The following is a 22,557-nucleotide window of genomic DNA, read 5'->3' as shown; positions in this document are numbered from 1 at the left end:
CAATTTAAGGAAGGCTTCATATTTACCCTCTGCTGTTAACATCAGAGATTTGGAGCTCTTGGGCAATGTGGGAGTGGACAGAGTTATGGAAACATGATCCCTTTGCATATACAGCAGAAGGTGGTACCATACAAATTTCTTTAGAGATGAGAAGCAAAATGGAGAAGTGGGACTTGATAGACCTAGTAGGGATTAGTACACATCCACTCTGACTTTAAATGTCTTAAAGAAGCTTGCTCAAGGGAAGTAAATTTGACTGCTGGTATGGGGATTGTTGTGGATGGTTTTTTGAGAGCATCATCCCTGTGTTCAGCCTTGGTTAAAGTCAACTAGTGCACAAGAGCAGGGAGCACCCAATGTCATACAAGCATATGCAACTTCAAAGGGAAGGTGTTTTTTTGGTTGTATTAGTTTGTTTTTTGGTTTTGTTTCTTCTCCCCCAACATGGAATTTATTGTAAGGATGTTGCAGTATCCAAAACTATGACTAGGTTCTAAAAGGGGTTAGATCACCTCCTAGAGGATAGGTCTGTTGGTTCTCTACCAAACATGAGCGTCTGGATGCAACTGCTGCTCAGGAAGTCCTTTGTTATATGACTTCTGAGAATTGATAAAGCATGCTAGGAAACATTTACTTGTTTCGTGTCTAAGTTCTTTCTCAGTCATTACCAAGATCTGTAAGACACAGCATTGGACTAGCTAGACTTTGGTGTATTCTTGTGCTCCTGGGTAACTTGCTTGTCTGAATCACTCCTGGGTTCTGTCCTGAAAGGAGGCCTGAAAGAGCCTAGAACCTTGGAAGTGGGTAACAACTCAGTACTTTGGATGTGTGATTTGATATTTAGCATAACTTTTTCTGCTGGAGTAATCTGAATTATTGATCTGGAACCAACTTTTCTTCTGTCTGGCTCAGCAATCCACCTCTTTTTTTTCCACAATATGTTGCCTTGGCATCAGCAGTTTTTAATGTACATTGAATGCAAAAGAAAGCTGTTGGTGTGGACATTTGCATTAGCTCAGCTTAGGACAATTTCCACATGAGTTGACTCCTGCCTCTTATTGGTGGGAATGCATGACAGAGCTACCCTTATCCCTGTGGTCCCTACTGTCCTTTGTGTCTTCTGACATTACTGACTCAGCCCCTTCCACAAACTCTCCCAAACTGCTACCAGAATAATAACCAGTGCTGCCTGAAAGACTTTAGTCATTAGTTGTCCTGCCGATACTTAAGCAGCTGTTTGAAAACTATTTCCTTGTGCTGACCAGGGAGTGCCTAGCCACTGACTCTGGCAGAAAGGATCTGCCACCATTATGGTTAGAAGTTTGGGAGGTGGGAGTTAAAAACAAAACCCTTTGAAGAAAACAGTATCATGTCCTTTTTGCTTATGCACATGTAACATATTGTCAAATCTGTAAATATTTTTAGGAGTTATCTCATGAACCAAGAGCTTCCTTTCAGCCACAGAGACATCTCCAGAGACACTAAGAGAAATTGCATCTATCATCTAAACTACCTTCCTGATGATAATAATATAATAATAACAATGATAATAAAATAATAATAACAGCTACCAAAAAAGCAGACACTTTATTTGGTTTGCCTGTAACTTGAGTGTATCTTCATGTTCTCCCACAGACACCAGGAAATATTCTGTTGAGAGCATTTTGATTTCTCTGTTTCCCGTTTTCTTCTACTCTATGAGGCTGCCTTGAATGATTTGAGTCCATGAGAAGCTACTGCAGCCCCACAGCCCACAGTTTTATTTTGTGAATGCTGTTCCCAGCCACAATCTGGCACACTGATTACTTTTTATGTTTTTGGTACACTGGCTGGCTTTTATTTTCCTTCAAAGTCTAGCTGCTGCTGATAGATTTGACCAAAGCAAACGGGGCTGGGTAGGCTTTAAACTAATTTACTGATCTAAGAATGGTCTTGTTCAAAGAAAACATTTATTACCTCATGGGCTCTCTGGATCATGGATTGTGAGACCTTCCAAGTGTCCTTTCAGGAGGGAAATAACTAAGAGCTTCAGAACTTGAGAGGTAGGCAAGACGGGATAGAAGCCCTGGTCATTTCAGTTGATGGGGATTCCTTGAGGAGGGAATTGGGGTGGAGAAAGTGAATTCAATCCTTCACAAAGAGTGCTTCTGTCATATTCTTCCATGTCACATAATACACGGATAAAACCTGTTGGAAGAAGAAAAAGCAAGGACTAGTGTGCTAGTTTAAAGGTAAACCAGCAGGAGAAATGAACCCAACTCAAAAGAGACCACAAGTCAGAGTTACAATTTAATAAAAAATAATACAATTATATGGACAAGCAATTGGTTTTAACCCACAAAACCCAGATGTATAACCCAGCACCCTGGGGCACGAACAGAGTGGTGTTCGTTGGCCCCCGTGCTGAGTCCCACATGGTCCCTGAGTCCAAAGTAAAAGGAGGGGGGAAAACCTGTTGGTGAGAGTGCTGGTCACAGTCTAGTCGAGGATGGTGGTTGCAGTCTGGTTGAGAGTGGTCGTTGCAGTCCGACTGAGGTTCTGATGGATCCTCTGGATCCGATGAGTGGTACCAGAAGTCCCAAGACCCCAAGATTATATACACTCAGGTTCGAGCGGGAATTCCCAGTACCTCCCCCAGGGCGGGGAGTTCCACAATGGATGGCTGTGAATCCTTGGTGGCCAGTTAGGAGACATGACCCCTCAGGCTGGGTGTGGAAGTGCTAATGACTCCCTGGAGAGGAGTTAACATCACCCATAACTATAGCCTGAGGGGGTCAGGTGTGCTTTGGGCAGCTGCTGCAAATAGTCTATTGTTAACAGTTCCTGGGAAATGACATAGGGGGTATAGAATACACAGTTTGAGTTAAACCCACACAGCTCCCAGCTGCTCTAGCTAGGACAACTAAACAGCTGTAGCCAGAAGCATAAAACCTGTGAAAGCCAAGGCCATGTTCTGCAACAAAATCAAGGCAAACTCTTGTACAGAGCCCTAACCCCATTTCATTGCTTGTTTATCTGTGTCTGTTGCTCTAGTATCTGAAAAATGCCCTGTTCTTTAATCTAGATAGCATGATCTTGTCACTTAATCTATGCAAAACCAAAAACTGCTGAAGGCTGTCTACACCCTTTTGGTTTTGTATCTGCATGTTCTTTTGTGTTTTTGGTTTTTTTTTAATGGAAGTACAATACAGTAAATTATGAAATGGATTGTTGAGATAGCTGTGGCACCTCCGTGAGAGCCAGTTTGACTTGCTTTGAGCACTGACTCCACTGCACAACTTTGCTTCTTCTCTGCTCCTCTTCTGCCTCTCCAGCTGAAGGATTGATCAGCTGGAGAGCAATGGGAGCAGGACAGGCTGCAGCACAGATGCATGGCAGAGATTTTTCTCCCTAAACAGGTGCTCAGCCTCAGTGGATGAGGCAAGTTAAAGTGACAAAAGCACTCTCCTGAATTTGGATGCTTGCCAGGAGACCAATGCTACTACGGAAGTCTGCCATGCTCCAAGTAGCTGTTCTGTCAGACTTGGAAGAGAGTTGTGCTCCCTTCTCTGAAAGGACTGCCTCAAGGAATGGGGTGAAGTACAGGAGGTTTGACCAGACGTAATCACAGTGAGGCATCACTTCTAAAACAGCTACATGATGGAACAGTAAATCACATTGATGTGTATGTTTTACAAAGCTGCATTCTAATATTTTGCTTTGTACTTCTTGGTGCTTCAGCAACTTATGATGAAATCTAAAGAGGAGATAATTGGTCTTTTTAAACTTGTGAATCCTGAAACCAGCTGTGTTTTCAGTGTTGTCTATTCCAATTGCATAGTTATATTTTTCTCTTTTTGTTTTGGAAGGTAAGGAATGAAGAAGACTTTATTAAGAAACTGGACTGCAGTCCTGACCAGCATCTAAAGGTGGTGTCCATCTTTGGGAACACAGGGGATGGCAAGTCTCACACCCTTAACCACACTTTCTTCTATGGCCGGGAAGTCTTCAAGACGTCTCCAGCCCAAGAGTCTTGCACAGTTGGTGTCTGGGCAGCCTATGACCCTGTCCGCAAAGTGGTGGTAATTGATACAGAGGGCCTCCTGGGGGCCACTGTGAACCTGAGCCAGAGAACACGGCTGCTGCTGAAGGTCCTGGCCATCTCTGACCTTGTCATCTATCGTACTCGTGCTGACAGGCTCCACAATGATCTCTTCAAATTCCTTGGTGATGCCTCGGAGGCTTATTTAAAACATTTCACTAAGGAGCTAAAAGCTACCACAGCCCGTTGTGGCCTAGATGTTCCTCTCTCAACTTTGGGTCCAGGTGTCATCATCTTTCACGAGACTGTGTACACCAAACTACTGGGCTCTGGTGAGTAGGCAGTAAGAAACTGAATTACAATGTGCTAAACACTGTCTAGAAATTATCAGGTTGCATTGAATATTCAGCATTCTTTACTACCATGTAAAGGTATGATTTGCGTTTTGCTCTCACTTGTTTAAGTCTGGGAACCAGGCTGTGGAACTACCAGAGCATTTCCTGTTGGTGATCTGGCTATTCCAGATCAGCTAGAATAATCCTCTTAGCCAGCTGTACATCAGCACTGACTAGTCATGAGTTCTGCCAGCCATAGGAGGGGACATCATACAAAATCATGAATATGGGTGATATAGCAGAGGAAGGCGAAAAGTGATGTGGTGGGTGGACCCTGGGTGGATGCCAGGCACCCACCAAAGCCGCTCTATCACTCCCCTCCACAACTGGACAGGGGAGAGAATATAATGAAAGGTTCATGAGCTGAGATAAGGACAGGGAGAGATCACTCACCAAATACTATCATGGGCAAAACAGGCTCAGCTTGGAGATATTAATTGCGTTTATTACCAATAAAATTAGAACAGGATAGTGAGAAGTAAAATAAATCTTGAAAACACCTTCTCCCCCCCCCCCCCCCCCCCCCGCAGCATAAGGAGATGAGGAATGGGGGTTACAGTCAGTCCATCCCAGGTTGTTCCCACTGTTGCTCAGGGAGAAGAGTCCTTCCCTTGCTCCAGTGTGGGACTGTCCCTCCCATAGGAGACAGTCCTTCATGAACTTCTCCAACATGAGTCCATCCCATGGGCAACAGTTCTACATGAACTGCTCCAGGGTGGGTCACTCTTCCAGGGGATGCAGTTCTTCAGGCACAGCCTGCTCCAGTATGGGTTCCCCACAGGGTTGTAAGTCCTACCAGGAAAACTTGCTCCAGCGTGGGCTCTTCTGTCCATGGGTCAGCACGTCCTTGCCAGGACCCTGCTCTAGCATGGGTTTCCCACAGGTTCACAGCCCTCCTTCCTGCTCCAGCATGAGTCTCCTCCACAGGCTGCAGGTGGATCTCTGCATCCCCATGGTCCCCTGTGGGCTGCAGGGGCACAGCTGCTTCACCGTGGTCTGCACCACAGGCTGCAGGGGAACCTCAGCTCTGGTGCCTGGAGCACCTCCTGCCCCTCCTTCTTCGCTGACCCTGGTGTCTGCAGAGTTGTTCACATGTTCTCACTCTGCACTTCTCTGGCTGCAATTACATCTGCACAATAACTTTTTTCCTTCTTAAATATGTTATCACAGAGGTGTTAATATCATCCCTAATTAGTCTGGCCTTAGACAGCGGCAGGTCCGTCCTGGAGTTGCCTGACATTGGCTCTGCCAGACATGGGGCAGCAATTTCTCACAGAAACCACCCCCATAGTCCCCCTGCTACCAAAACCTGGCCACACAAACCCAGCACAACTGAGATACCCTGGGATTTTGGCAAGGATATGTACTACCCTGTTGCAAATAAAACAAGGATAAAATTCTGTGTAGAAACTAGGAGGAGCAAGAATAATGACTTCGATGAATATCACTCTACTTTTTTTAATTCTGTGGACCAACATCATTCTGAGGCTGATGTGAGGTCAGGACTGAGTTTGTGGTGGCACAGAGCTGATGATTTGACACCACTTCTCTCTGTGCAGGTATCTGATACGGCCAAAGGAGCAGACCTGGCACACTATTATTCCCACCAATTTCAGTGTTCTTCACCAGTACTTTTAACTTGGCTCATGTAACATTTGACTATTTGTATTTAAATTCTGTATTTTATTTGTATGTCTGAGTGAAATGCACTGTCCTGTGGAAGTCATGGCGTGTTTTGGTTTTGACTATACAGGGATCTAAATTTCTTCTCTTTTTTTTGCATGTTTCAAAAGGTATGATGAAATCTTTCTTAATTTGGTCCATTTCTGATGTTCTGATAAAGAAGATCCATGATGAATTGGCCTGCAACAGCTGAGGCTCAGTCCTGCTGTCTGTGAACATATAGGAGACTTCTGTTGTGTAATACCACAGCAGTCCTGGCTGACCCACATTCTCATTTGGGCTTTTCTAACCAGTGAGGTCTTGAGCTAGCAGAAGAACTTGACATTCTTTCTGGTTATTATTAGAGTAACCTCTTAATAACTTTTAACTTACTTACAAGGCAGTTCCTTTTCTTACATACCAGTTTGCTGATTAGCAGTTCACAGTTTCATATAGTTGTTGACATTTACTGTTTCAACAGGTCAGCCTTTAGTGAGGACACTTTGCACCTGTATGCAAAGTCAGGGTAGTAAAAAAATTATATTTTTGTGATCACTGCTGGTCACAGTAGGAATAGGAAAGAAACCACTTAGCATGTGGATACGCAGAAAGCTGTAACCATCTGTCTCAATGGATAACTGAGATAAGTGTGTTAATATAGTTTTAGGGCAGGGAAGAAAGGGCCTGCCTTATTCTGAAATGTACAGCAGGTACTTGGAAGCAGGCAGAAGAATGCAGTTGGCTCTGTGGAGTCTGACCTGATGTGACCAGCTCTGAAGTGCTTTTCCACATACAAATGGTTGATAAAGGCTTGGTCTTCCTTGCTACAGTACTGGCATGGAGAACAAGCAATCCATGTAAGGTTCATGTCCTCCACTTATCAGGTGCTCGTACTGGCTATACCAAATTATGAGCTGGTGAGAAGAACTAATAAGTGTGTTGACATGATGTTGCCTTGTATTATGTCCTAAATTACTCCTTAATCTGGATATCTGTTTGGAAACTTAGATGTCTCTGATTTTACCTGAGGAATTTGGTCTTAGAATCTAAAGCTTTGTGTCACAAAGCAGAGGCTGCTTTTGGAAACAGTTTGTTTCTTTTCTTTATTTTAAAATACAATAACTGCATTCCAGATGTATTAGAAGATTCGATTAAGGAAACTAGAACTATATTGCATATGAAAGCACTATGCCATTTAAATATTATTTTGAACAGTCAGTTGTTTATGTACTTGCTGATACTCTTATGTATAGATCATCCTTCTGAGGTTCCTGAGAAGCTCATTCAGGATCGGTTTCGGAAGCTAAGCTGTTTTCCTGAGGCTTTCAGCTCAATTCACTACAAGGGAACAAGGACATACAATCCTCCAACAGATTTCTCTGGGCTTAGGCGAGCTGTGGAGCAGCAGCTGGAGAACAATACTACTCGGTCACCTAGGCAGCCTGGGGTTATCTACAAAGCACTAAAAGTAAGTGGAGAAGAGTTTGTCACAGTCTTTATTTGTATCACTGTTGCTAGTAACTCAATTGCAGCTCATAAAGGTAGAGCACATGAACCACTGATGCAGATAGCAGGTGTCTGGATAAAGCAAGTCTTCCATGAAGATAATAATTTTGTGTAACAGCCAAGGAGGCTGGGTAGTTTTTGTTCTTTTTACTTGAAAACTAACAAGCACCTTAGTAAAGACCATGAAAGTCAAGAAAAGTTATAGAGCAAAACTAAGCAAAATCAAAAAACTGAGCTGGGAAGAAAAAAGTAACTGGGGCTGTGAGTAACAAGCACTTAGTGATTTACAAAGAGAAGGCTCAGAAGGAGTTTTTTTTTTATGAAATTCCTAAAGATGGCCTCAGCACAAGAGGAGAAAATGCAAGATATTTGGAGGGAGTTAATAGTTGGCAAAACCTAGCACTGAATTTAGCATAACCCAAGGCCTAGGAGATGTGCTGGTAGCTAGGGAACAGGATGGGATAAAGCCAAATGATGTATTACTTCAGAGCGAGTGATCTTCTTAGACAGTTCACTTTGCTAGGGTGTCAGAGGGATTTTGGGGGCTTCAAATTTGCAGTCTTTCTACAAGTTTCCACTTGTATTGCTACCACTACCTGATTAACATCATATTTTCTTTGGCCTGAAGAGCACAGCTGTCATCAGGGAGGGGCAGGCAGAGCTGGGGCATATCTGCAGAAGAAGGTAGTGCTAGCAGTCTTTTCTGATGTTAGTCACAGCTGTTGGAACAGATAATTCTGTCTGCTCTGTATTTGTGGTAGCTGAAGCACTGGAAGTATCAGGGTGGCATGTATGCATTAGGGAGCAGACAGGCAGCAAGGGGAAAACAGCTGGAGTGGTTAATTTCAGTTTAATTTCTAGGACTTTATTGCAATAGTGAAGTAACCTGGTTTCAGATATAGATGCTAATATACTTAAATTCATGTCCAGTAGAGTGTTTGCTGTGTTCAGATCGCTTCTGACAAATTAACTTTTTTTGCTTCACTTATTGAGGACATAAGGCTTCCTAGAGATCTATGTCCACTTCCTCTAATTTTTTAATTCATTGTCCAGTATCAGTCAAGCTTGAAAGAGAAAGTAAAGCCAATTTCCTTGAAATTATGTGAAATCAAATGTCTACATAGAGATCTTATCTGAGGGAAGTTATGATGAGAGAGATACACACACGTCTGCTGCAGCCAACCCTTTTTAGGACAGCAGAGATGCACCCACTCCACCCACCCCCAACCCTGTGAGGGAGAGGAAGGAAGAGAAAGGCAGACAGCCACTATATTAACCTCACCTGTAGTAAGAGTTTCAGTTAGACCTCATGCCTTCAGAGATGTCCATCAAGAAAAGCTTTAACCATTTGCTTTGTTCCAGTGTTTGCTTTGTTTTTTTTTCCTAATCATAACACCCAAAAGAACTGGAAAAGGTAATTATGCCAATGCTAAGGACTGATTTAATCTGAGAATAGATGTTTCCAGGAAAGGGTACAAATCCCTTTGTCTCAGTTTTGCAGTTTCACCAGAGAAGAGCAGTTGTTGAGTGGGCAGAGGAAAGCTCAGGGCAGCACTTTCTGAGCTGAGAGGCAAAGAATGTGTCCTCACGTACTGTGAGAAATGATCCTCTGAGTTTCCTTTGTGAGGTTTCCAGAATGTAAAGCCCTTTTAGCAAGAGCCCTACTATTTTGGGCACGGATTGCATGCACAGAGGTGGATGCAATCTTCGTTCACCCATTTCTGCTACAAAATTCAAAGCAGGGAGAGGAGGAGAGGAGAAGAGTATCTTACAAGTAATCAGGTCACTTTCCAACAAGTGCAAATGATGTCTTCTTTCAATAACAAGTGCAAGACTGTCTTCTTTGTTGGTTTTCAGTCCTTGTCTTGGTTTCCAGGTTAGTAAGACAGACATTATTTGTTAGCTGTGTACTCTCTTTGCCTCTCCCTCCAGTAGAGGAATCCATGCTTTTGCTTGCAAAAGCTTGCATAAAATGTCTTCGTTGCTCTCCATCCCTTACCAGTTCATTCTTTTCTTTTTGACAGGCTCTAAGTGACCGGTTCAGTGGGGAGATCCCTGATGACCAGATGGCTCACAGCTCTTTCTTTCCAGATGAATATTTCACATGCTCCTCTGTGTGCCTCAGCTGTGGGTAAGCGGATGAGAAATGCTTCTCCATCCTTCTAGAGGATAGTGCTGCTCTGGTCTGCAGCCACAGAACGTAAAGTTTCTGTGACATCTTGACAGCTGACATCACCTATCATCACCTAGTACTTCCAGGCAGAATTATCTTGAAATTCAACTCTTATGTAAATTGGATGACTGTTATTGCTGCATCCCAGCTGGATGCATGGTTTTTGCCTACTCTATTTTTGTGCATGGCTACAAACCTGTGCTGCCCATATCTTTTCCCAAATGCAAGCAGAGCAGGAAGAAAGGAGTGCCTAAATAAATCCCTTGAAATTTCCTGTGTTTTTTTCCTGACATTTTTGTTACCTAAATGGTATAGACAGTCCTAAAGCATACATCATGGCTGGCCACTGTGTTCAGTGACCATGTCTAAGTGGAGCTCTAGATTTGATTAGACCTTGGCTTGTAGCTCTCTGGGAAGAGCCCCAAGATTGAACCTGGAAGGGCAGTAGGTGGCAGTCAGTGGTCTGAGTCTGTGAGGTGTATAGCAGCATGATATTATGGCTGGTTATGCTTCTGGAAGCATTTCCTCTTGAATGTGATATAGTGCTATGTTTCTGCTCTCTTATGTTCATTAGAGAATTTCCAGCAATTCCTTGCAAAGGCTGCACTGTTAAGTCTGTTGTGGTCAATTTCCAAACTTGTTTAGTCTTTCCCAAAATACTCTCTGAAATTTAAATTTGCTACAGTGATCATTTTCTGCAGTGAACTGTTGTTAGTGCTGCTTTGTATGTGAAACAGTTGCTACACCTCCTTCTGAAAAGCCTGCCTTTCAATGATAAATGTTGTCATTGCTGTATGTACAGTTGTGGAAATGGTTTGAGGGTACAGCATCTGTATAAATGCAAGAATAGTAATAGAAATGAAATCTTGGTGACATCTGTCCTGTATCTAACAGTGACAACTCAGGGTTTGCTTTTGCATACTCAGGTGTGGCTGTAAGAGGAGCATGAACCATGCAAAGGAAGGAGTCCCTCATGAATCCAAAAGTCGATGCAGATATTCTCACCAGTACGATAACAGAGTCTACACTTGCAAGGTGAGTAGCGATACATGGACAAGATCTGAAGAGTGAGAAAGTATGACCCAGTATATGAGAATATCATAGGCATGTACCTGTTTTCTTCCTTTTTTTTTCAAAATGTCAGAGGTGCTCATAGCCTTGACAAGAAAAATTGATCCTCATTCAACTTGTATGTTTGCTGGGAGAGGTTATCACTTCTGTGTGCTGTGTCTCATTTTTCTAGCTAAACCGTGAAGCCAGCTGCTCTTAACTTGGGTAATGCTGACCTTCTACATATTTGATGTGGCTACTCTTCCTATTTCCTTATGCCCATTGCCAATTTTTCTGAAGGATATGTGCAGGAGACAGGGAAATTTTTGTCTACCATCATGGTCTTTATTGATATAGAAATATTTCCCTGATGTCATTATTAACTGTAGTTTTGCTTTGTTATAAATCAGTTCCGATGAGTGCTCCTTTGCTGTGGAGACACCTGTATCTTAATTATATGCTTTAGGTGTCCAAACAGCTGCCAGATCCACATTTGGATTCTCAAGAATGCAGTTTTAGTTCAGCCTTTATTTTACAGGCCTGTTATGAACGAGGGATGGAGGTCAGTGTGGTGCCAAAAACCTCTGCTTCCACAGACTCTCCTTGGCTGGGCCTTGCCAAGTATGCCTGGTCAGGGTGAGTACTGCAGCTGAGATCTCTCTGCTCCCTGTTGCCTCTAAGCTACCTGGTGCACTGGACCTCGAGTGCTTTCAGGTTACCACTGAGGTAACCTGTCTTCCTCTTCTGCAGATATGTGATTGAGTGCCCCAACTGTGGGGTGGTGTACCGCAGCCGGCAGTATTGGTTTGGCAACCAAGATCCTGTGAACACTGTGGTGAGGACAGAAATTGAGCACGTCTGGCCAGGGGTAAGTCTGGTTGCTGGGTAGTCTTTGTGCATGTGGGCAGCTGTGTTAATTTGGTTCTTCTGGATGTTGATGGAGAAAATGGATTGGCTTTCATTACAGCTGTTCCCTGTCTCTGCTCTTCAAAAGAACCTTTGCAAGGCCTCCAGTCATCTTTTGGCTATCTTGAAATGCCCAAGATGCCAGTGTATGAACAGTTTGTGTTTATGGACCTACCCCCCTGTTTCAAAGCATGGCTGATGAATTTTTTTCTTCTGATTGCCCTCCAATTTAAGAGGAGCAATGGGTTGCAGAGCCATCTGCATCTAAAAAGCCCCAAAGATTTCCTTTTTTTATTCTCACGTAAATATCCGTTTCTTTCCAGACTGATGGATTTCTGAAAGACAACAACAATGCAGCTCAGCGTTTGTTGGATGGCATGAATTTCATGGCTCAGTCAGTATCTGAACTTAGCCTGGGACCCACAAAAGCTGTGACCTCCTGGTTGACAGACCAGATTGCCCCAGCTTACTGGAGACCCAATTCTCAGATCCTGGTAAATAGCAGCTGCTGTAGAGAAAGGCTTCGTATAACTAAAACCCCTTTTCCTTACCCTTTAAGTAATACAGGACTTTGCAGATTCCAAATGCTTCTTGTTTTACTGCAACAATCCCTTCTCCTACAATTCTGAGAAAATTGAAATGTTTTCTCCTCTTCCCGTTCTTGACTTCTCCAGAGAAAGTATGAACAGAGAGTTGGCCCAGCCCTGCTAGAGAGACTGTTTCTCCCTACTCTTTGTGAGCTCCTCTCCCAGCAATATCACAGAAACCCCTGGCTTGCATGAACTTTCTTTTCAAAGCAAAGAAACAACATATTAAATCTGACTATTGCAGTTGATAGTACTATTTTTGTGGGTGCAGATGTTAAACTCTGGTTTCATACCAGATGCAAAAAGCATCAAGCAGTTCAAATAGGAGAAGGTTCCCTGTGTCTAGCAGGAAACAGACTCATTTTCACTCATCTTCAATGAAAACTGCCTTCTGAATTCTTACCCCCCACAAAGGTCAAGCAACCACCATTCAGCCCTGCATCATGTGGCTGTGTTTATTTGTGATTGTGAATGAAGGGATCGTAGCAATATTTTTGCTTAACCACTGTACACCTACCTGTCTGAATCACTTCCCCAGGGTAAAGTTATGGGGCTGGTAGGACCCAAGTCTTGTATGTAACTATATTTTTCACAGTTTGTCTGAGACTTGGCATCCTGGGCTTCTGCTCTCTATTTTTGACTTAAGGAACATGAAACTAACAGTTTTCCTCTCTGTGTTGTTCTGATTAGAGTTGTAATAAGTGCAACACGCCTTTCAAAGATAACGACACTAAGCATCACTGCCGGGCCTGCGGAGAGGGCTTCTGTGATGGCTGTTCTTCCAAGACCCGTCCAGTGCCTGAGCGAGGCTGGGGACCAGCACCAGTGCGCGTGTGTGACAACTGCTACGAAAACAGGGGCATCCAGTTAGGTAATTTTGAGTGGGTTGTGACAGAATTATCCCTGGGCAACAGCCTGAAGTCTTTGCCCCTGATTTCTGGATCACAGCCATTCCCACTGAGTGTAGACAGTGTTGTTCAAACTGGGCTTCCATACAGTTTTTGGTTGAGAAGCTCAAGAGCTCAATGCCTTTTGGAAGAAAGATGACCCTTTCAAAGAGCTACCGGGTATTTGACCCCCTGACAAAATTACTTTCTAATTGTATCTTTACTTTGTTTTTCCAGCAGCTGCTGATGGTCTGGCACTAACATCAGAGCAGGGATGCTGCTGTTTCAGCAGACTAGTATTTTGTCCATTATTGCTAAAATGAAAACTCTGCAATTCAAGACTGGGGATGTGGGAGATAAAGGCTGAGGAGGGACTCCAACATGCCTTTTTGGGTTTGCTGCTGGTTTTTGTTAATGTAAGGCAGAAATTGTGGTGGTTGTAGGTGTTGAACCCTTCACTCTTGTGTCATGCAGATGTGGCTGAACTGCCTTCGGATGAGGAAGGGGGGACACTTATTGCCAGGAAGGTGGGGGAAGCTGTGCAAAACACACTTGGAGCAGTGGTGACAGCCATGGACATTCCCTTAGGTGAGCTCTATTCTGTTCTGATGGATTTTTTGCCTAAAGGCATTTTTGTGCTCAAACTGATTAAACTTCAAGAGTTTGTGTGACAGGCTGGCACCTCTGCTATGCTATCACTGTTGGTTGAGAGTTCTACAGCCCTCTCTGCCTCTTCTGCCTAATGTTTCCTCTTGGTTTTCAACGCGTTTTTTTCTGCACACTTTCACATTCTCTTCTCCCTATTGTGCAAATCTGTGTGCACCAAGCTGTGAGTAATTCATACTCCCCTGATGCATTCACTGCAGTGACCTGCCATTTGGAGCTCCAAAAGACTGACCAATTAGGAAGCATTTTATCAGGTTTGGTTTTCTTCCAGAGATACTGAGTGCCTTTTAAGTGTGTTCAGATACTGCTGGCACTTGGTACTTCTGTAGGGGAGGGCTGAGAATTTGAAGCTGTCCAGGTTGGTAATGATGGGGAAGTAATCAGTAATGTGATCTTTAATGGTGAGCTTGTACAGTGAACGTTTGCTGTTCTTTCATGTGCTGGGTGGCAGTTAGGTATGTCAGCAAACATTTCATATTTGAATCTTCTGTTGTTGGACCTGATTTCCTGCTCATTGTGCAGATCATCATTCAACTGCTTTGCCTGCAGCATGTCCCGCTATCACTTTTGTGAGTGTTTCCTCTCAGAGTCCATGAAGGGCAGAATAAATCCCTTTCTCAGTTTAGACAGTACATGTGTTTCTGTGGGGTTTTCTGGCCACACATGAAACTGAAGATAGGGAAAAGCAAGTGTCTCAACCTCTGGAAGAGTCTGAATAAGGGAAGATGCCACTATTTAAGGAGAAACAGTCTGCCCCTCTGAAGAGAGGTAGAATGTGGGAGAATGGCAGAATGCCTTAAATGGCCACCCATTGCACTAAAGTATTCTGTCAGTAGATCACCTCCCCTTAATGGCAGTAGTATGACTTGCAGTGGGTGCGTGCTTCCCCTGGAGTACATTCTTGATGTGCTTATGTTGACAGATTATTTTCTTGTCCCTCTTTCTCATCCCCCCACCTCACTTCCTCCTTAGGTCTGGTAAAAGATGCTGCCCGACCTGCATACTGGGTACCAGACCATGAAATCCTGCACTGCCACAATTGCCGGAAGGAATTCAGTATCAAACTCTCCAAACACCACTGTCGGGCCTGTGGCCAGGGATTCTGTGACGAGTGCTCACACGACCGCAGAGCGGTTCCCTCTCGCGGATGGGATCACCCAGTCCGAGTTTGCTTTAACTGCAATAAAAAGCCTGGTGACCTTTAACCCCAGGCTCCTCTCCAGATCTTTGCAATTCCTTATGTTCTCAGGGTTACAAATGAAAATATCTGGTCTCCCTTTCACCTTTTAACCTGTTGCAGCCAGAGTGCATGTTTCCAGTTTCTGGCCTCCTCTCGTGTTATATCCATCTTGAAATGCTGGGAATGAGCCTACGTTCAGCCTCTAGTTTTAATTTCAAATTAACTGGGAAAGGGACGGAGCTCCCTTGTAAATGAGCAAACCAAAATCCAGTGTATTTTATTTCAATTAAAAAAATATATATATCAACTATGTATACTTCAGGATATTAAGAATACGGTTGGCTAATGAAGCTTCGAGTATTCCTAGTTCAAATGATGGATGGTGTTGTTCCTTACTATATTGGATCAGACTTATGGCCTTCTAATTCTTCTTTTGGAATGTCTTGCTGATCGTGATGTCCTGTGAGGAAGGTTCGGACTCTGCTGCCAGGAAATCTCCAATGTTGATGTATGAATTACACCTGGCAATTCAACTAGTCCTACATCTGGAGGTGCTGTCCTTCTGGCCATGCAAGATTAAACTCAGATTCATGAACAAGTTTGTTTGAACTGTGGTATGAGCAATGGTCTTGCAGTGCAAGAGGTATCAAGTTGAAATAGACCTCTCGGTAGAGACCAGTAAAGCTCTGAAAGGTAAAGCAGATCATATGACACAAGGCAAAGCATTCTGATTTTGCCATTTCAACTTTAATACCAGATCAAAAAGTAGCAGGGTCTTGCTCTCCCTGACAGTATTTTCATGTACTCAGGTTTTCTTCAAATTTCACTGTCAGATCATTGCAGTTAAAAGTTTTGTCCAGAGCAGAAGAGAACAAGTTTTGTAAGCAATTCTGAAATATGAAGTTTAAATTGTTTGGGTTGTGATGACTTTTCTTTTCCCCCACTTTTTAAGTGATCCTGTAGTCTCTGAAGCCTCTGTGTTCTCAAATGTGGTTGCATAGAAACTGCACAGATTTGACTCATCTTCCTTCTAATCGTATGAATTTACGAATCAACCTGGAAAATGGGAACCTTTCTTCTTTGCTCCTTGCAACTGGCACTCACTGGACTTCATCCTTTTATTAAAGGACTGCAATGAATTCACTGAGTTTATTATCAAAAGCACCACTTAACCTAACTTATACTGTCATATACTGTGGATTTGTGGTTCCACTTGTACAAAGTAAGAGACCATTGTGAACTAAACTGCCTAAAATGCTCCATTCTTGGCTTACATACACATGAATTCTTTCACCATGGGAGTTGCCTCCTCTTGGAGTGGCTGGAGTTTAATGCAATGTCTTGGAACTGTGGTATTTTGTCCCCAGCTTATTAAATGTGCTCTTCTGTAGATGAGTGCCCAACACCCTGTTTTAAGACTGTATTATTAAATTAACTGCTATAAAGGACTTTATCTTCTGAACAAGCGTACTGACTTTCCTTGTAACAAGTGGGTTCTCACTTTGTTTCTGAAAGAACACATTCACAAAGTGATTGCCCCTTTGCAACTACATCCAGCCTACACAAGGAAGTAGATTTAGAAGATGTTCCAGGAGACCTTCGGTACTGGCCAAGTTTACTGGGGACTGTCTCATATTTCTGTAAGCAAAAGTCCGCCATAAACTGAGAGTTGTCCAAGTGAGGATACGAGTAGGTAGAAATCCTCTTTTAAAAGACACTCTGTACATCTAGCATAATTCTGTGCTTCAAAGTATTTTTTATTTTTTTAATGGGTGAGCAATGTGTTCTTGGTTTGTAGGCTGTGCCCTGTGTGCTGTTTATGCATGTAGCTTTACTACCATGTTAATGCACAAAGAGAAAGCAGCCATGACATTCCTTGTATAAAATCTTTGGCATCTGTTTCAACAACTTGTCTGATTTTTTTTTTCCTTGTCACAGCCAGAATTCCGACTCAATCAAAAAGAAAATATTGTCTAAACATTTTTAATATATATGTGATTTTAATCACTTAGCAACCTGTCAGCATCTGAGTCCATTCCTGATTGATTATCCTGGAGCTAAATCTTTTATGCTGTTTCTCAACAAAGCAAAATCTTATGTGGTGCTTAAACTGCAGCAGGCTTGGTGTTACTCTTTATGGACAGTGTTGAGAGGTGTATTTGGGATCTCTGTTTTCCAAAATGAAAAAAAGATCTGTAAGGTTTATGTTCACTGCTGTTTTCTGTACAGAATAGCCTTTATTTTTTCTGATACTATTTGGTGCTGTGAGTGCACAGCAGGATTATGGTTATTAAATGGCTTAGCTATTTAAAAGGGTTAGATGCATATTTTAGCAGAGCCCAACAATATTGGGTATTAACACATTAAAATTCAATAAACAAAAGAGCTCTAAAATACATCTGTGGGCAGAAAGCTCTACAGGAAACTTAAATGAAGGAAATGGAAATCATGAAAAAAAATATCACTGAAGCAATATTGGGAGCATGTTGTGCTTGGAGAGGCGGGACTGTGAGTAGAAACCTGCAAGAGTTTTATTCCTAAACTATTAGGAGAGATGTTTTGTGTGCTGAGGTATTGGTAGCATCTAGCCAGTGAGTCTTTGGAAAACCTGTCAAAATTTAACAGCAACATTAAATTTTGCAAAAGCACAAACTCTGATTGTTTCATACTGGCAGTAGGAGACAGGTCCGACATTAATGCAGCTCCTTTGTGAAAAAGTCTTGTGTATTTACAAGGGCAGCAATAGGAGGGGACTATTTTCCAGGAAATTTTTAGATCACTGTGTGTGCTATACTGAAGAGAAATTAATTACTTACCATGAAGTTGCAGTAGGTCAAGATGATAATGCGTCCCTTGGATCAACTGAAGTTCACTGTAATGTTAACATTTCAGAAGTTAAAATTGACACACTTACTTGGTAGGATAATGAATTCAATTGGTCTGAGATATGACACGATAAAAGCATGTTCTGAGTTACAGATTGAAGTTGACTGATGTAAATCTCTTGGCAGAAAATTATATCAGATTGATTATTGGCACATCAAGCAGTGTCCCCACCTCTTCTTATAAGGAATGCTATGGAAGACATCAAGTAAAATAAGAATCCTGTGATCTAACTGATGTACAAAGATGTGTGGCCCAGTAAAAAACACATTCCTCACCCAAAGCACCACAAAACAAGCCTAGACTTGTAGAGGAAAAAGCATCTGATTGCTCTGTTCTGCTGGATTTATTTCCATTGTGAGTACGTATGCCAATTCAGCATGAAGGTTCATCTTCAAATAGGTGATGTGGGTTTTTCTCTCATTCTATGAAGCAAATATATGTGAGCTTTGTATAGATGTGCACACTTTTAGTTAGGCACCCTACTCAAAACCTGTAGGCTAATCTTGGCTTAAATATGTATCATGTGCACGTTGCCCCTGAGACTTGCAGCTGGGGAAAGGGATGGCAGAACAGCACGGCTGTAACATGTAGCTGTTGTCAGGGTAGGAGCAGGCTCTAATGTGTGGTTACTTGCACGGGAGAAACTGCTTTGTTTTTTGCTCCCCTCTTGCCCCCCCCCCCATTGGTTTTCCTGTTCATTCATTCTCCTGTCCAGTTGCACGAGCTGAAGTTGGCCGAGGTATCCTCTGTGTTCCTGTGTGTGTCCCTTGTGAATTGGACCTTTGGTTGTGTCCTGGAAAACATGACAACCCTCCCTAGCTTTTGGTGTCAGCAGGAGTTCTTGGAAATAAATACCATCATTATGTTAGGTTTGCCTTGTATTTATACCAGGTGTCTGTCTGCCGTGACTGTGCTGAGACACTCATAAATGCCCCTGTTGCTTTGGGAGCCTGGGCTTTAACATTGCAGGACTCTGGCTTCCCACCTGGTCATACAGACTTTCTTCTTCATATTTTTGCTTTCAGCATAACCAGTCCAATAAGGTTTAAATGCTAATATCACTCTGTTTTGCAGCCTCTCATTTTCATGTTTCATTTGTCAGTCACTATAATGCCAGATATCATGGCATTGTCCTTGCATTCAGTTATTGCTGATGGCTGTAATATAATTTGGCACCAACAATTTGCCTGCTAGTAATTTGAGAACAGAGAGTGATTTGGGCAAGTGATAGAACTGTCTGTTTTTTGTCATCCAGGTCCTGTCCCTACCCCCTGCTTTAGCTGAGCACTCTTTCATGGTAAAGCAATGTTGACATATATATTCTGTCAGTCACAGCACATAGTATGTCTTAAAATGTATTTGTGAAATCATGGCAATGCCACAATAAATAAAATCTTGATATGAGGGTTTTCAAAATCAACAGTATAGTGTGACAAATACAAAGCTAAAGTAGAATGGCAGCTAATCAGTTATCTTAAGACAAAATTAAAGTGCATTCAGCTTTTTAACTTCACTTTTGTTGGATATAATTCAAGCAATAAAAGATATACAAGTACAAGTGGTGTATATATATATACACGGAAGTCTTTATGTAAGAAATGTTTTGTGGCATTACAGAAATTCTAATTTCAAGAATGTCCGGAGATTTTGAAACACTGATTTCTGATGTTTTGAGAAGCTGGTTAAATCTTTCTGCTTCTGCTTAAAAGGCAATTTTTCAGTAGCACTGGAGAGAAGAAATAGCGTATGTATGATGATGACTTGTCAGGAAGGCATTGGAGTGCTTCACAGCCACCATGATATCAATAGAATTACAGATAGGAAAGAAGTTGTTTGAACAAGAAAAGGCAGGTGATCTTGGTTATATTTTCAGACATTACTTTAAAAGGTTTATCAACTTTGGTGCCTTGGCTTCCATTTTTGAAACATTAAACTAATTTGTGAAGTGTTTTAAACACTTGGATCAAGCATCTCTCAACCCCAATCCCTTACCCCAGAACCCGTCTAGAAAGTACCTTAGGTTGGCATTGACTGCTTGATTCAGCTTACAGTATATGTAGTATATATAGTATATGCAAGCAGCCACTAACAACTGAAGGTTTGAGGACCAAAGCTGAATTGTTCACTGCCAGATTATAACTTTTCTGAAAGCAGCGTCTGTAAGGGGACACCTTGGGACTATGTACATGCTTGGGTTTGAATTCTCACAACAAATGGTTAATTTTCTAGTCCTGTTAGAACAGGTCCCTATTAAACTCAGAAATGCAAAAATGCCTGTGTGAATTTGTGACTAGTAACTTGATTTTTTTTTAATCTCTTAGTTTCAGTATTCATCAGGATAATAGAGGAGGAATGACCATGAAGCCATGTACTGCAATAAATTGGGACCAACAGAAAGACATAACCAACACCACCACAGAAGACCCAGAAACAAATCCCCTCCCTGCTTTAGACATTTCAAGTTAAAATAGAAATTTTTCTGCCTGTTATGTCTAAGAACCTTATGTGACCTAAAGGGTTTTATGTGGAAAGAGTTTTATTCATCAGGGCTGAGAGATGACTAATAGCAGCAGAGTATATGGAACAGAGCATGGGCGAGACTGTGGCTTCTGAGAGAATTGTGTTGATGGGAAGGATAGTTTGGTCAGTGAGAAGAGCCTGGTCTGCTTTGTGCTGTGCTCCAGTGAACAAAAGGGACCAAAGAAATGGTGTCTGCAGGATGGGGAATGCTGCAACCTGTCTTGGAGTGCGGGTCCGGCCCTTCTGAAGTTGACCTCCAGTTCAGGACTTGCTGAGAAGCTGAGGCAAAGAAGTAAGGTTATTTTTGATACTGTAGCAGAGAGAAAGAGTGCTGCAGTTCATTTTTAACTACCTTAGGGTCTTGATATTGCTGCATAATGAAATAGATGTTTTAATATACTTCAGCCACTGCCTGCAGGCTGCTTGCTGTTGTCACTGAAGCCGAATTGCCTGCCTTCTTGCCCTGCTTCCCTTCTCCTTTCTTACAGCTCTTGCAGGCCTAATTAGAAGTGTTGGCTGCAAAAGCACTAATTGGGTGAATGGGTTTGCAGGGACATGTATGTACGTTTTGTTCCTGGAAAGGACAGAAAGAAATTATTTTCTTTTCTTTTACAAGTTTTGCCTAAAAGGGAACAAAGGAAAGAAATTATCTTCAGTTATGTAAGTTGCCTTTCTGCCACAATTTCTAGTTTGTGTTTCCCACGGTAATGGCGTATTTGTTCTTGCAGAACAGGCATTACTGGAGTTAAGAGCACTGAAAAGAGTTTAAATTTTAATTTAAATTTTGGAATTAATCCTGGTTTTAGAGAGTTCATGATCTTTGTAGGTTGCTACCTGCAAGGGTTTGAACACACTTTTACTAGCAAGAAGATGAATATAAAGTATGTTGCAACTCTGAGTTGATAATCAGATGTAACATTAGGAGTCTGCAGTGGGATGGGGTTAACTACATTTCTGTTTCTGAGCAGATGCTTAGTTGCAGTATGCATTATTAACTAAGGCAATGCAAATGCTTATGAAAGTTGTGCTGGGTACATTAATCACTGTGCATGCAACAGAAAATGTCGAAAATTAACATAACCAATCAAGACAAATTCAAGTATTTACTCGAATTGAGAAAAAAAAAAGCAAGCCAGGAATTGAGTCTCTTGGTTATCAAAGGGTAGTAGAGGGAATGGGAAGAGCCTGCAAGATTTACCATTTAGGAGAACAGGAGACTCCCATGCCTTATAAACAATGTCTGTGGAAGGAAGGAGCAGCACAGAGTACACTGTGAGCAGCATCCACTCTGTTTTGTATGAGAAAGGAGGCTCTGCACAGGAATGCTGAAGCCAGATGTATCAGGGGAGCCATAGCTGTAAGGAATTGACAGCTCAGTCTGACCCTGGGGAAACAGAAGTTGGCTGTTAATGGGGTAGAAGAAAGATTTGGGGGTTTTGAATGTATACTCAGAGAGGGAGGAAACCATTTTAAACATTTGCTGGGATTCATCTTTCATCTTGACTACCCTTGCAACAGCTATTTCATATAGAGTATATTCACACTGTAAAGTCTTACACTGCTCCCAAGAGGAGAGTTTTCCTGCTCTATTGTCTTCTATATAGATTAATGGGTAAAAGAAATACAAAGGAAGGGAAAGAGATCACCACACACAACACTGGAGTGTTGGTGAGCAAGAAGAGCTGCTGAGAACAGTTTCCTAGAACAGCACATTGCTTACACCTGAAGGTTGTGAGAGAACAGGAGAACTAAATGTGAAGCCCTGCAGGTCAGAGAGGGTTTTTAATAGGGCCTACCCTTCCTGGAACCTGTATTTGAATAATTCCCTCTTATTCAAAGTCACTTGAAAAAGGGAAGGGGCGAGGAATCCACTGGAAACAAACAAAAATCCCCAGGCTATGGTCAGGTTTGCATGGGGCTTGGGAAGGGGATCTCCCTGCATAGGACTTGCATTGCAGGGCACTTGTGAGGCTTCCTTTTGGAAACCAGAGACACACTTGTGAAGTGTGCTCAGTGAGCTCCAGACACTAGCAGGGATGCAGAGGGATGAATTGTCTGCACCACCAAGTCCTCGATGAACTCTTAGGGAGCTCATGCCACAACCTTGAGTGCCTCATC

The 22,557-nt window shown here is 42.4% G+C and overlaps 1 protein-coding gene across 1 annotated transcript in view; it reads left to right on the top strand.

The window, feature by feature from the left end:
* Positions 1-16,938, top strand: part of ZFYVE1 (zinc finger FYVE-type containing 1) — a 28,749-nt gene extending 11,811 nt beyond the window's left edge. The window contains exons 4-13 of the mRNA XM_051791550.1: positions 3,849-4,353; positions 7,332-7,546; positions 9,609-9,715; positions 10,684-10,792; positions 11,346-11,443; positions 11,558-11,675; positions 12,037-12,207; positions 12,991-13,171; positions 13,662-13,775; positions 14,826-16,938. Coding sequence (XP_051647510.1) covers positions 3,849-4,353; positions 7,332-7,546; positions 9,609-9,715; positions 10,684-10,792; positions 11,346-11,443; positions 11,558-11,675; positions 12,037-12,207; positions 12,991-13,171; positions 13,662-13,775; positions 14,826-15,058 — 1,851 coding nt within the window. The 3' untranslated portion in view covers positions 15,059-16,938. The remainder of the gene's footprint in view (positions 1-3,848; positions 4,354-7,331; positions 7,547-9,608; positions 9,716-10,683; positions 10,793-11,345; positions 11,444-11,557; positions 11,676-12,036; positions 12,208-12,990; positions 13,172-13,661; positions 13,776-14,825) is intronic.
* The last annotated feature ends 5,619 nt before the right edge of the window (positions 16,939-22,557 follow it).

Source organism: Manacus candei, unplaced genomic scaffold, assembly GCF_025592945.1.
Source record: "Manacus candei isolate 608988 ecotype Guabito, Panama unplaced genomic scaffold, ASM2559294v1 h1tg000033l, whole genome shotgun sequence".
Taxonomy (NCBI): Eukaryota; Metazoa; Chordata; class Aves; order Passeriformes; family Pipridae; genus Manacus; species Manacus candei.
This window is presented reverse-complemented; position numbering and strand designations above follow the sequence as displayed.